The 15,619-nt window shown below is 44.9% G+C and overlaps 1 protein-coding gene across 1 annotated transcript in view; it reads right to left on the reverse strand.

Moving 5' to 3' along the window:
• LOC147903590 (protein CHAPERONE-LIKE PROTEIN OF POR1, chloroplastic-like) overlaps positions 1 to 15,619 on the reverse strand; it is a 28,048-nt gene that overhangs the window by 9,072 nt on the left and 3,357 nt on the right. Inside the window, exon 2 of the mRNA XM_087400132.1 lies at positions 2,667 to 3,030. Within this exon, the coding sequence (XP_087256258.1) occupies positions 2,667 to 3,030 (364 nt within the window). The remainder of the gene's footprint in view (positions 1 to 2,666; positions 3,031 to 15,619) is intronic.

Consider the following 15,619-nt stretch of genomic DNA (forward strand, 5'->3'; position numbering starts at 1 on the left):
TGTATGGTTCTAGATTTGTCTGATGTCGTGTTGATTGATCATCAGTCGATCCAATATGTGTGTGAAGGGGATGATTTGAGGGGCAGGAAGGCTCGATGGGCTGAGTTGATGCAGGATTTTGATTTTGAGATTCGGTATAGGAAGGGTTCTTTGAATAGCGTTGTTGATGCCCTAAGTCAGATTAAGATGGTGAATGCTTGTCATTTACCGAGATATCCTCTAACCTATTTCAATCCTTGAGAGGGCTTTGCGCGACTCATAGTCATTTCACTCATTATTGGCAGAAGGTCCGGATACCCGTATGATTGACCAAGACTCAGGGATTGTGCCACCTATGGTTCAAACAGCGGGAGGTCAATGGATGATTTGGAATGGCTTGCTGTTCCGAAATGAAAAAATTTGTGTACCAGATGTGTCGGATCTTCAATCCAAGATTCTTTGGGAGTGTCATGACGCACCTAGTGCGGAACATCCTGGTATTCTCTGTAGCAGAAAGAGTATAGATGCTATAACCCTTCTACTTGTAAGTTTACAGTGAGCAGAGATTACAAGATTGCCACGAACGCACAAGGATCATGACTCCATATGGGTTATTGTGGTCATGACTCCATATGGGTTATTGTGGACTGCTTGTCGAAGATGGCTAGATTTATACCTACTAGATCCACAATCATGACGTCTTAGTTGACTCAACACTTTGTTGATCAATTGTTTTGTCTGTATGGGTTACCGGCTGACATAGTAGGGTTTAGTGAATTATGGACGCTTGTCTTTGACAGGTTGGATACCACTCTTAGTTTGAGTTCCTCTGAACATGCCTAGTCTGATGGTCAGATGGAAGTTGTGAACCAACTTCTAGAGGATATGGTTCGTGCATATGTTTCTAAGAGGCGGTCATCATGGGAAGACTACTTACCCATGGTTGAATTTGCTTATAACAGTGCAAAGCATTCTAGTACTGGTTTCAGCTCTTTTATGCTTATGTACGGGTTTCAACCTAAATTTCCAATAATGATCGGATTCAGGGGAATCAAGAATGATGCTGCGAAAACATTTTTGCAAGACATGCAAAAGATGTTGCAGTTAGCCAAGGAGTTTATTAGAAGTGCCCAACATAGGGAAAGATTTTATGCTAATAGACATCGCTCGCCTAGAGAGTTCTCCATTGGAATGATGGTATGCTTGCGTATTCCCAAGGAATCCAAGAGTGTCAGTACTGGACAGCTTAGGAAGTTATCCCCCAGATACTGTGGTCCATTCAAGGTATTCGAAGAATTGGCCAAGTTGCATATGAACTAGATACGCCTCCTAATGTAAGGATTCATCCAATATTTCATATCAATAGACTGAAAGAAGTGATGGGTGTTGAGGATCAGGTAGTTACTCCTCAGGAACTTACAGAGGTTGGAGATTAACCTTTATACCGCACGAGCCTGAGAGTATTCTCGGCTTTCGTGAACATCAAGTTAGAAATCGGACGATCACAGAATACAAGATTAAGTGGAAGGATCGTGTCGAGGAGGACTCTACATGGGAGACATTGACTAACCTTCAAAGAGAGTTTCCGGACTTTCTTTTGAACTCAGGAGTGAGTTCTTAGAAGAAGGGGAGTATGTCATGCGCATGAATTGTATCTTACGTGTGCTTAGGAGCATAGGACTAGCTTTGATAGCCTGGGGAGGACAGGTGATTCTCAGGTTGGGTTGCAAGGGCAACGGTCGAGTTAGGGTTCCAGCCATTTATAGCGGCACTAGGCCAGAGCCTATAAAAGGGGCCTAGTGGTTCAGTTTTCATTCACGCAAGTCAGAGCAGGTCTACCTCTTCCTTGCTGGTCTAGATCTTGGATCGTGTTGCGGATGCGCACCCGCTTTCTAGCGTAGCCCGGATTCCCAGTGCAGTCCTGAGGCCCTATGGGTGCCTTCTAGTGGTATGGGACGCCAGGAGGTTGTGGACTGGTTGGATGTAGATGTTTGTGCCAGCAGCCTAGCCTGTGGCTCAGGGGATGCTCGGATTCAACGGGTCTTGCACCCGCGAGCATCATGGTTGGGTAGTGAGCATGCCTACGCCTCCTTTTGTGGTTCTATGATCGGTGGTTTGTGCTTGTGTGCAGGTCCAGATTTCCAGGAGCGATCGTGGTCGTGTCAGCGAGGAAGGGTAATGATCACCAATTATGTCCCAAAAAGTAATGAAGAAACTTTTTTGTATCTTCTAGCCTCATATTCATATATATGCAAAACTGAGAAGAAGAAACCTTCTTACTCTGCATGTAAGGTACAAATTTCAAATAAAACTTCAAACAAAGTTGGTAACTTAAGCAAACCATACAATTTCTCACTTAATCGGTATGTGCCTGTTTTTAAGAGAAGAGTGCACTTCAATAATAAAAATAAATTTGATCAAATTTGGGAAAAGCATGAAAGCCTAAAATTTCCTTTACCTTCCTGATCAATTGAAAGATCACTGGCAACTCACAAAATCACAGTATTTTTCCTTCCTTCAAAAGTGGAAGATGTTGACAACCTTTTCTAAAAGGAGACCGATTTTCAAAGATAATGAATGCAACTGTGTAAAAGTTTCATACTCTAAACAAGATGGAATACACATCCTTAGAACACGACATGAAAAAGGAAAAAACCATTCTTCCTGTTCGGTTGAGCAATGCTTACCCAATTTGACATTCTGCTTTCTTAGAAAATACAGCGAGGCACCAAATCCAATGGCCAAGATTAGACCTGGTACATCAGCATTTCTGTCCAAAGATGGGTTGGAGGAAAATCCACTTGCAAATGTCCAAACCATTAAACCCGCATATACAGCAGTTTGAGTTCCAACAATATTAATCGATGGACTCTCCACAGCAACGGGAAATTTATTGAGAGCATCTCTAATCCACTGATTGTCTCTAATATTCCCCAGGGGAGAGGAGCTACTCTTTTTTACATCAGCATAGCGGACTTTATCATCCGCAACCTTCCCTGCCCTTCGCTGCATCAAGCTCTGCATGAGTAGCACATCATATGCAGCCTCTACCTGCATTTAAAGACAAATTTTAAATTGCTATCAAAATCTCTCTGTGGGTTTATGCAAAAAGAAGGGATGAAAACCTCATGTAACGTCAGAGAAAAAGATAAGAAAAAGAATCCTAACAAACTACACAACTCCAGACTGTCACCATTTGCAATGTTAATCGTAAAGTCAGCTTGGACTGTACAAGCAAGTGGGCAGTCCTACACAGATGAGCATTAATTTATACACTTCATACTGAGCTTCTGAAAGACGTCCAAAGGTAAAGAGTACACTCAACAATCACAAAGGCTAACACTAAAGAGAAGACTAATAAAAAAGTAGTTCACTCTCCTTATGCAAATTAATACTGCTTATGAGGCCTATAGTGTTCATCTCAAGCTTTCTCAAACAGGCATTTCTAAGTGAAAAAGCTTAGAAAATATATATACCTCCAATTATACAAATTTAGAAATTCCGTTGTTCTGAAGTCCAAAAATCAACACAGAAAATAAAAGAGAAAACAAAAGACAAGAAAAAAGAGGTAACAAAAATTTTTGAAAAAAAAAAGAGGAAGACATACTTAGCAAGCAAAGCAACACTTATGTCGTCCTCAGTGCCCAAGCATAAGCAGCTATACTGGATTTCTAAAGGCCCATGGAGTCTGTTGGGCAAACCCAATGCTTGCTAAATATGTTAAATAAACAAAAGAGAAAGAAAACAAGAAATAAAGAAGAAAGGAAGAAGGTGACTAAGCAAAAATAAAAAAGCAAAACAAGAAACAATCTCATGTAGGAATGAAAGAAAGAATTTACAAAAGGAATGAATTATTTAAAACATAAAAAACTAAATGAGCCTCTTACACTTATGTACCGCTGATGCAAAATTACATTCATAACTTAGAAAGCACATGCATACTCAATCAAACTCTCGTTTGAAACTTAAAAAAAAACGGGATATTCAGCTTAGAAAAGATAGCTGATAAGGCGATGCACCCCTAACAAATAGAAAGCATAATCATAGCCAGGATACAACTTGGACAAAGAAGTCGCAAGGTAAAATTTATTTGTCCCCCAATAAGCTCATTTGAGGTCGTATTACATTCAGACTGGAATGTAATAAGCAAAGCGTGTATCCGCGTGAAGCAAACATGCCTAAACACATCCTCCACAAACAAAACATACAATGCCCTTTTAACCTTCTAACAGTGTTATAAACCGTAAACCCTCTCACGTATAACAGTGACTAGCTACTATGGCATCCCCAACAAAGTCATCATCACCAAGTGGTGGGTGTAGAACATAGTATAAACATATGCTCGCAATCACACACGCATCCATACCCACACTCTTCACATACACATAAGCATCTAAAGGTCTTTGTGTCGAAGTATTTTATTCAAACCAACACGATATAAAATGCATTAAAATTGACGGACCAAAACCGGAACCAGAAAAAAAAGCAAGTCTGGTGGACCATAAACACAATACATGACTGAAAAACGTTGACCCACAGACAGCCTGAAACAGCAGCATGTCCACCTATTGTCTCTACTTATGGATGATATAATTTAAGCCCTCTACAAAGTCAATGCACAAACACAAGCCTAGCCTCTTTTTAGGACCTTCATGAGGAAGCATAATAAAGAATGTTGTGCTCAAAATCATAAGAAGCACAACAATCAGCATGTGGGCCTCTCTTGTACAAATAGGCAAAGGGCCAGCTAAAAGCCATCAGCACATTTTTGGCAAGCCATAGCAAATGCCGTCGCACCAAAACACCTTCCTTGGAAGCCTTTTTCCTGTCTCAAGATGAAATTTATCAATGTGACCTCAAATAGTTCTATAATTTGAGTCATCATCCCTTGGAAATTCTTGAGATGGACCTATCACTATGTGGAAGTACTTTGGAATCATCCTACGGGTATCAGGTTCCGTGTTCCGTGGAATTACATGTCAGGTGCTGTAGCAATGCGAGCAATGATGGTTCGACATGATTCCCTAGAAACACTCGCATGAAGGATACTCACCAAAGTGTAGTGCCTCTACATGAAGTGCATAGAGAATACTATGGGGAAATAGATTATGCGGATACATCAAAGAGCATACTCAACATATTGTGGGATATAGCCTGAATGCTCGGAAAAAACAAGGAAAACACTCATGCAAAAAAAGAGATGCATCCAAATGTATGATTGATTCTATTCCATGAATAAGTGATCCGCAGATCTATGGAACAAGAGTAGATCCTGCACGCATTGCAGCTTCTTGTTATGCAAATAACAAGTTTGCATCTTTTGTTGAAAACTCTAGATCCTATTGCTACCACAAATCTTTGATTGCTTCCTACTACTTTTCTAAGGAGCTTTCCTTAAGGGGCACAAAATCTTTGATTGACTTCTTTCAAGAATTCATGTCAATTAGAGTCATAAGAAGACGCTTCAAAGTTTGCAATTAGGAGTCGAGGTCTCGTATCAGTGATCACATTGGAAATCGGCAATAGGGATTGTCACAATAAAGGCCAATATTGGGCCAAGTTGGTAGGGGTCAAGCTACCAACCCCACCCCCCCCCTTTCGGTCCCCTTAGTTGTCCTCCACTATGAAAGCCACAATCGCCTCCCTCAACCCCAAACCACCAGGCCCCATTCCCCAAAGCTCACTCTAGGAGGCTCCTCAAGCTTTCGACCACCCCCGTCCCCTTCCCCTTAATAGCCAACTTAAGGCTAGAGGTCATATTCGGGCGAGCTCCATTAGGAGACATTAGTAGCACTCAATCCCTTTCTTCCTAGGGCTTAAATAGCTTGGCACTCATCTGCGCCGCCAGTATCTCCAAGGGAATCATGGTCAATTGCGTCCACCTGACCAATGTGATGAGACATTGCGATGGCAAGGCTTATGTCTTCTAACTCCTAGGTCTGTATCTACCGCATGGCTTTCAATCATTGGACTTGCATTTACATCATGACTCGCTTCCACAGTTGCAAGCAAATGTTTGCAACGTTGCAAATGCTTTGCTTGCTGGTCCTGTTTGAAACAACTTGGGCACTTTACAAACCTACGATTTTTAATAGATGCATTTAGTATTTCAACTCTAGGATACTAAAATTCAAGCATCCTCATTAAAAACCACAACTACTACCAAATTGATTGTGAGGGCTAATGCCTGCAACTGCACGTCACCACTCATCCTTAAGCGTCATTGCCTCATTGCCTTCATCATCCTCATCCCCTCCTTTGCTTGTAGCCTGTAGGTGAAAAAAATAACAAGTTTGCAAACCCATTTTTAGCAACGTTTGCTAAAGCATCCAAACAAGTTTGTTTGCATCAATCTTTGCAACATGGCCATCATGCTGGGTGGTGAGTAGTATCTCACGTAAGCAATGGCCTCTCTCTCCTTCACTTGTTCCTGGCCCTTGAAGACTCCGATAACAGTCATGGTTGTCTTGCTGGAGTATGTCCATGAACTATCTTGGATACGTTGGATTTGCTGAACCACTCACTAAGGCAAGAGGGAGGGTAGACATGAAGAAGTTTGCTATGGTAAAAGATTCGTTGGCCAAGTCAATCAAGTTCCTGGCCGAGGGAATCATGGTGTCATGATTTCACTTCAAATTTGCATTGCTGCTCCCTACAATAATTACAGCGCTTGCTGTTTTCTCACTTCCCATCTGACAGTCCTGAAGTCTTGGGCTTGCTGAAATTCTTGCCCCCTTTGCCCTTGCCTCTATGATCTATAGATCCGCATGATATGGAGGCAGCCCAATTGGTGTGGCTCTGCTCCTCTTTCAGGAGAAGGGAAACAAGCTGATCGAAGCTATAGTGGTTGGGGTTACCCACAACCACTAGCCTCGATATCCTAGCGAATCCCTGGTACGAATAAAGGAGCCCATCAAGTGTCGTAGACACTACCTCTGAATCTGGCAATTCTCATCAACGTTGACGAGCTGCTCTCTAAAATCCTTAATTTTGGTGATGTTGTCCCCTTCGTTCATCTTAACAGTATCCAGTTGCCTGCAGCCTCATTGCGAATCTGATAAAGACTGGCCAAAGTAACCCATGCATCCTTGGCTGTCTGGCAAGACCGAATGTGAGGTATAACCTCCCTCTTGCTATTCATAGCAATCATTGCATGTGCATGTGTATCTCTCTGCTCCCAACGAATTTGTTCGGGTGTGGCAAGCACGGAGGAAGTAGGGGAGTAGTGGTAGATGAACCAAAAGTGGCAGGAGTGGCTGCAGTGGCAGCAAGTGCCTATGATGACGAGACAGGTCTAGTCTCCGATCCATTGACAATACCCCAAAATCTGTGGGATACCAACAGGTGGCACACCAAGTTGTGCGACCACATGGGATAGTTGGTACCATCAAGCTTATCTTCATGGGAAAGCATTCCAAGAGATTCAAGGTGAGCCATTGCAAAGAAAAATCCCCAAAGAAAAAGAGTGCCCTGCAAATGTCAAAGCCTCAAGGCTATCACTGCAAAGAGCTGGCTGCTCAAACTATCTGACTGCTGCAAATGTCACGTAAGAATTGACAGCAATCTCTGCAAATGTGAATGCCAAAGTGACTGCTCATGCATTGAGAAAAATGCATAATCTGTCCCCAGAAATAACCTGGAAAAAATAGTCCAATCAAAGGACCATCTTGCAAACTGCTGTCCTGCGAATGACCAGCCCAGAACAAAGGGCATGTCTGCAATCTGTCCAGATGGTGGCCCAAATGAAAGGGAAAACGCAAATAGAACCGAACTTTGGCCATGCCAAGCAAGTATCACTGCAAATTTCAGCAAATCTGACAAAAGCCCCAAATTCTAAAAGGGCAAATCTGTCAAAAGGAGGGCAAATGTGCAAAAGCCCCAAATTTTTCTGAAATTTCACAACTGTGACAAAATGTCGTGCAATGTGACCGCAATGTCCTGCAAATGTCAATTCAATGTCTACCAAAATCTACCAATCTGAACTGTACGGACCAGTACAGTTGTCCGTATAACAAGATGCAAGCGTGAAGCGGTGGACACTAGTATACGATCAGGGAGGGTCGCTGATATGGGACCTTGAAGATGCTGTTACAGAGCAAGGCAACCAATATTTATTTTGCTAAAACAGGCATACCCCTAACTAATACTTGAAGCATAAAAACAGGAGCCACTCCCACCCAAACTTCATCGCGCAACGGGTCGGCTCCCATCTTCACCCATCGCATTCGATTCCTTGGCAAGAGGGTGGGATGAGCTGAAAGCACGGGGGGAGACGGGTAGAAGCAAGAGAACCTACTCTGATGCCATTGTTGGGTTCGGGCGAAATGCAGGGCGCGGGCTCTTGTACTGCAAAATGCAAGACATAGGCGTCGAGGTGGCAATACGAACCAATATGATCGTCTGTACGGCGAGATACAAGCGTGGAGCGGCAATGCTGGTATACGATTGGGATTGGGAGGGTCGTTGATACGAAATACGAACAGCTTTTGTACATCGAAATGCAGGGCGCAGGCACCGAGGCGATTGTACGGACTACTACGGTTGTCCGTACGACGAGATGCAGGTGTGAAGCGGTGGCTCTTGTATACGATCGGGGAGGGTCACTGATATGAAGATGCTGTTATTACAGAACAAGGCAACGAATATTTATTTTGCTAAAACGGGCATACCCCGGACTAATACTTGAAGCATACAAACAGCCACTCCCACCCAAACTTCATCGCGCAATGGGTCGGCTCCGATTGCATTCGATTCCTTAGCAAGACGGTAGGTTGAGCTGAAAGCACCGGGGGGGACAGGTAGGAGCAAGAGAACCTGCTCTGATGCCATTGTTGGGTGAGGGAAGCAATGGAATGGGAGTGGAGTTCAAGGGAGCAAACAACAAGCCGAAGCAAACGTGAGTATTTGCAAATGGATAATGTTCCATATGGCCGCCAAGTCAACCATATGGTTGACCCAATGAAGTCAACTCTAAGGCACATACCAGGGCTAAGTGCTAACAAAAGGCTCTTCTGCTGCCCCTTTCTGCTCCCTATGGTGCTGCAAAGGTGGATGCCAAGTGAGTCCCCAAGTGCCTCTTTATATAGGGCTCCAAGGCCCTTGAACTGGTCAACTAGGTAGGGGGCATTTGGCTGACCCAAACACCCCCCCCCCCCCAAACCCGACTTTTCTGATCTGTAAAACCCCCCTAGTGGGGGCGCTCAAATTGAGGGCTGGCTGGCCCAGCCTGGCCACGTGGCAGGCTGCCATTGGCCCAGGCTCTACCAGCCCAACTCTAAGGCACATACCAGGACTAAGTGCTAACAAAAGGCTCTTCTGCTGCTCCTTTCTGCTCCCTACAGTGCTGCACTGGTGGATGCCAAGTGAGTCCCCAAGCGCCTTTTTAATATAGGGCTCCAAGCCCCTTGAACTGGTCGACTAGGTAGGGGGGATTTGGCTGACCCAAACAACCCCCCCACTCAACTTTTCTGATCTGTAAAACCCCCCTAGTGGGGGCGCTCAAATTTAGAGCTGCCTGGCCCAGCCTGGTCACGTGGCAGGCTGCCACTGGCCCAAGCTCTACCAGCCCAAACCCGACCCCTTTCAGGGTCCTCTGGCCCTCCAAAACTGCTGCGACCTGGGCACCTTGCTGCCGCAGCAAATCTGCACCTGTCCCGTCCTCTTCCAAGCCCCAGATCTGCTCCAAGGTCTTCCATACAACCTGCTGACGTCAGTACCACCTCATCACACTGTGTTCCTCCTGCAAACCTTGCGCAATCAGGTCTTTCCCATCATAGACAGCCTCTACACATACCCATGCCAGATCTGCCCTCCATGGTGACCTCCAACTGCCAAGTACCCCTCTCTTTGTGCTGCCCACACGGCAGCCTGTTTGCTGTCCATGGGCAGCCCCCTTTTTCTGCTTTTCCATGTGTGAATGATGCCCACGTGGCAGCCACTATGCTGCCCATGTGGCAGTCCCTCAAACCCTGGTACACCCCCCCCCTGCTCACTTCATTTGGGGGCTGATAGATGGGGAGGAGACCAATCCTATTCCAACACGACCATAAGGACACTTTTGCTCCAACTATGAGGATAGCCATGATCTGGACAGTTCTTGCCCTTGCCTCTCATAATGAATGTCGAATCAGCATTCCTGAAAGGTGACTTGAAGGAGGAAGTATATGTGGAGGAGACTCCAAGCTTTGAGGTTCCAAAATCCACAAGTATGGTTACAGGTTCAAAGGCTTGGAACCATAATTTTTGCTCTAAAGCTCCAAATTAAGATTCATCAAAATTAAATAAAGAAAATAACTACTCTTTCAAAGTCCATTTTTTAAAATAAAATTTTGAGAAAGTGGATACCATGTACACATATACTTGGTGGTGATACGTTTCACACATGGAAATGCCATATCAAGAAATTTCTTATTGGATGGAAGCTATGGAGGCTAGTCATACAATCTACCAATATACACAATTTATAGCCTGCTATATCATAAGACATGTCTTTTTCATATGATAGGTGAAAATGCACCTAAGGATGCTCTTGACAATTGAGTTAAGTTTCCAAGGCATAGTAAAGGCAATTAAAATATTTATGGAATGTGTAAAGCATATAGTATTTTCACATAAAGAATTATGGTTACTACTTATTTTAAAAAAAATCACGATGTGAGGGAGGGGGGATTTTATAATGTCCATAAATTTAGTGGATTAACAAATTAGTGTTTATTAATAGGATGTGTGCTTGGAAAGAGACTTATATGTGTATAATAAAAGGTTTCAAATTGTTGGGGAGAATTGGATAAATGGTGAAAAAAATGTTGTGGCACATAAGTGTGAGTGTGTCAGAGAAAATGGAAGAGAGAGAGAGAGAGAGAGAGAGAGAGAGAGAGATGGCCGTTTGTTTGCAGGAAATGAGCATACGTTCTAACTCCCCCTCCATAGACTTTGAAAGTCGATAAGGGAACTTACTTGGAGGTGTCGAGTCCAGAAGTAGATCGATGCGATGGTCTTCCGGTCGGTTGGGAGGTAGTTCGGGTGGCAGATTGTCCCGGAGCATGATGTCTTTGAACTCGTGGAGTAGATCCACCATTGCTTGCCCCATCGGAGGAGCAGCTTGAACTGCAGTGATCTGGCACTGGACATAGACAAGTGCACACATGGCACCCTTGCAGACGGCGCGACCTGCTTGAATATGAGAGATTAATGGAATCCCTGGTATGCTCCGATCACCGCGTATCACGGCGGACTCAGGTAAACCTTCCACAATCGTGAAGGTGTCCTGCCGCCAATCAGGCGTCGAAACATGCTCATGGAACCACTGAATCCCGAGGATCATGTCGCACCCCATCAAAGGAGTCAATATAAAATCCCGTGTAAACACGACCTTCTGAACTGAAAAAGTGAACTAGATGGCCTTATGCGTGATGTGTGTGCGCAAGCCGGGTGTGAACCCGTCCACTGCAAGCTCGTGAGGCACCAAGGTGTACCCCACTGTCTTGGCAAGCTGAGGGGAGATGGCATCTTCTGAACTCCCCATATCGAACATGACAATAAACTGATGCCCGTTAGCTGTGCCATACGCTCGAATGAGCGCCTTCTTTTGATCTGAGAGGTCGCCCTCCTTCTTACCTTGAAAGACCATCGTGGGAACGGCGTTCAAAGCAAGGAAGACGGCATTCGTAGCTGAGGATGGAGGCGGAGCTGGAAGAGCCAATACATTAGCGATGGACGAAGTAGGTGCTTTCGCATCCTTTTCGGCAAGCCACTTCGAACAATCCTTCTTGCCATGCCCAGCGATGTGGGGGCAATGAAAGCAACGATGTTCTTGGTGGTATAGCTTCTGCTCGTCGGGCTGTAGATAGCCTCTTGTAATACCCGCTTTAGCCTTCTCATCCGGAGTCATCTTTGGCTTGGATTCCCTCTTTGGACCAGATGCCTGGCCATCTTTCTTTTGGAACTGGTTGTCCTTCTTCTAATCCTTACCCGCTGTGTTGTTTGACTACTGCGGGGCTTTGGAATCTTTCTAGACATGCTTGGGCTTTCCCCCGTTCAGCATCATCTCTTGATTCTGTGGAAGAGTCAGCGCCCGCTCGTAATCCAGCGGGTCAAAGTTCCGAATGGTAAAACGTATGTTCATGTCCAAACCTCGAATGAATTGCTTCATCTTGGCGCTCTCCATCACGCCCAACTGTTGCGCCAGTGTGATGACCTTATTACTGTATGTCAACACAGCAAACCATTCTGGGAGAGACGAGCGAACTCATCCTCCAGGTTAAGCATATATTAGGGTGGGAGAAAACGGGCTTTGAGGTCGGCCACAAACGTTGCCCAAACGAAATTCGTCTTAGACGTTTTTGGGTCGGTATGCTTACTAGCCCAATGCTGCCACCAAGTCACCGCCTCACCTGTAAGATGAGGGGCTACAAGGTGGACTTTATCTTGCTCATCTTGAATCCGCGCTAACGGAAAATGAGCTACAAACTAATGAATAAATTGCAAAATTGCTAAATGATCATACTTACCATCATACTTAACAAAATTTGCAGTGGACTGAGTGAGTGGTGTTACCTTTGTCGATGGCGAAGCTGTGGCGGAGACGGCCGCTGCGCTCAAACTTGCCTGCATAGTGGCTAACATCTGTTTGTGTTAGAGAAGCATCGCCTCTCGGTCTAGCTTTTGTTGCCTCTCTGCCTGGGCGAGCTCTGTGCGTCGTAGTGCCTCCTCATTTTTGCGTTCCTCACGCATCAACAAGAGCAGTTTTTCAAAATCTGTGGTTCTTTTTTCTTCCAGCGGCTTTTCTACTTCTTTTTCCTCCATACGTTGTTTTGTCTGGTCTGGCTGTCTTCTGCTTTCTTCCAACTGGGATGAATGTTCTCCGAGTTGCTGCAGCAGGACCCGATTCTGCTCTAGAAGGTTCACCATCCCTTCTTGAGCATTTGGCGGAAGCGTATCTTGTTGGTAGTCTTTCTCCTCTTCAAAGTCTTCACGGTTGAAATCTTTTCCTGACCCTTCCATGGTGCTTGATTGTGTGTCCTTTCCGGATCTCAGTACAACCATACACTCGCGGTAGTCAAGCTGGATACAGACCGAAGCTTTGATACCAATGTAGCATGCAACGGTTATCTGATCGTGTAATTCACAGCAAGACCTTAAAACCTTTAGCGAGGAATGAGCGTTGTTTACCATAGAGAGAGGAAGGAGATGAGGGTAGAGAGAGAGTAGAGTCAACAACCGATTGGGTCCCTGTACCCACTGAGGGTCCCCTCCCCCAATCGGGGGAGAATTTACTTTATACTTGGAGAATTGATAAATACAAAGAACACTCTTCAAGAGAGCACGGAACACGCTTCTGAAGAGCTCACTGTGCACACGTATAGCAGACCCAAAGACCTGAGAGGCAACGCCGACCAATACCGAGACCTTGATGCTGTCCACACTGACGATGTAGGACGCTTCTGCAAGGCAAGGAAGAGGCTTGTGCTGTCTAGCGGAACGCAAGGTTACTGCGTGAGTGAGAGAGTGAAAAGCTAGAAGTGATAGATCCTATGAGAGAACTGAGAGATGACGGAAATATAGAGCTGAGAGTGAGCTGTGTAAACTGTAAAAGAGAGCTGAGAAAGCTGAGGAAACAGTGTCCAAACCTCTCTCCGTTTGCTGGTTCAAACCTTCGACTGTTGTGCTGCGTGGTCACCTTCAGATCAGGCTGAACTGATGGCCAAGGGATTGAGGCTAGAGCAGGGCCAGATCTGAGGATCTCAGGGGCTGCACACGAGGCTGAAGTGGACCTGTAGGAGGACTGAAGGCAGGAGCAAACTGAATGAGAAAACAGGGCAGCCAAGGCCCCCTTTTATAGCGCTGGACTGACCCAACCCAGTCTGTAAACAAACAGACTCAGTCTGTTTTACAGACTGGCTGGCCTACAACCAGCCTATAAAAAGCCCTCCCTGGCTCATTTGCCAAGGGAGTTTTTGGGCAGCCTGCTTCCCTGCTTACCTGTCCAGCCTTTGGGGACTCTAAAGGGACTCCTAACCTAGGCTAAGACCTAAACTATAAGATGGATTTATGACCCTCTTACATCCTGAGAGACCTGACTTGGCTAAGTAAAGCTTCTTTATTTTCCTACTAAGTGGATGGCATCGTGCTATGAAACAGGAGCTTGAAAGTATTGATCGCAATCAGACCTGGATCTTGGTCAATCGACCCACTCACAAAAAGGTCATCGGAACCAAGTGGATCTTCCGAACAAAACTCAAAGCCGATGGAACACTGGACAAGTACAAAGCTCGCTTAGTAGTGCAAGGATTCCGCCAAAAACATGGTATCGATTATGAGGAAACCTTTGCCCCTACTGCTCGGTTAACTTCCTTTCGTCTTCTTCTCGCCCTAGCTGCTCATCATCACTAGACTATCTATCAAATGGATGTCAAGAGTGCCTTTCTCAATGGCTACCTTGATGAAGAAGTCTATGTGACTCCCCCACCAGGTTTTTCTCCTCCTAGCTATGAAAATAAGGTTTTCCGTCTCCGCAAAGCTCTTTATGGGCTTAAACAAGCACCTCGATCATGGTTCCACCGGATAGACACCTTCCTCAAAACTATGGTTTTCATTCTACTCCCTTTGATCCAAATTTATATATCCATCATTCGTCAGAGGGGGTCTGCTTTATTTTACTCTATGTCGATGATCTTTTGCTTTTAGGCTCCACTCCCACTACACTTCAATTCATTAAAACTCAACTCAGCATCACTTTTGAAATGACTGATCTCGGTCGGCTTTCCTATTTCTTAGGCATGGAAGTTGTACAACATTCTGGTGGTATTTTTGTTTCTCAACATAAATATGCTCTTCAACTCCTTGATCAAATCATTCCTCATGAGCCTAAGCTGGCTGCCACTCCCTTAGATCCCACAGTAAAGCTCTCAAAAGACTTGGAGTCTCCTCCCTTTGATGAACATCTCTATCGCCAGGTTGTTGGCAAACTCCTCTGGCTCCTTCACACTTGTCCTGATCTTGCTTACTCCGTTTCTATTCTCAGTCAGTATTTTAATGAACCCAAGCTCACTCATTGACATGCATGTATTCGTATCTTACGGTTCATTCGTGGTACTTACTCTTATGGTTTACATTTCAGACCAGGACTAACCCTACAGGGATACACTAATTCCGACTGGGCTGGTGACCCGGACAATCGTCGTTCTCATGGCGGCTATATTTTCTCGTTTGGCTCGGCACCTGTTTCTTGGTCTAGCCGTAAACAAGAAACTGTTGCTGGTTCTTCTACTGAGGCTGAATACCGGGCCTTGTATGATTGTACCACAGAGGCCATATATCTCCGACAGTTTTTGGCAGAGCTACACTTTCCTTGTACTGAACCCACGATCCTCTACGTCGACAACAAAAGTGCCATCGCTCTCGCAGGCAATCCCATTTTTTCCAACCGCACTAAACATGTCGGTGTTCACTTTCATTTTACTCGCGAGCAAGTGGAATTAGGTACTATTCGGTTGATCTATGTTCCAACTGCCGATAATCATGCTGATATTCTTACCAAGCCGGTTAATCGTCCTACTCTTGAGCATCTCTGCCCACGGTTGGGGATTGGTTTACCTCCTCCTTCTTCTTAGCAGTTTTTTTTGTGTACTTAAGGAAGTGA

The sequence above is a fragment of the Dipteris shenzhenensis genome, chromosome 3 (assembly GCF_047967505.1).
Source record: "Dipteris shenzhenensis isolate YYH24624 ecotype China chromosome 3, Dip_SZ_1.0, whole genome shotgun sequence".
NCBI classification, from domain to species: Eukaryota; Viridiplantae; Streptophyta; class Polypodiopsida; order Gleicheniales; family Dipteridaceae; genus Dipteris; species Dipteris shenzhenensis.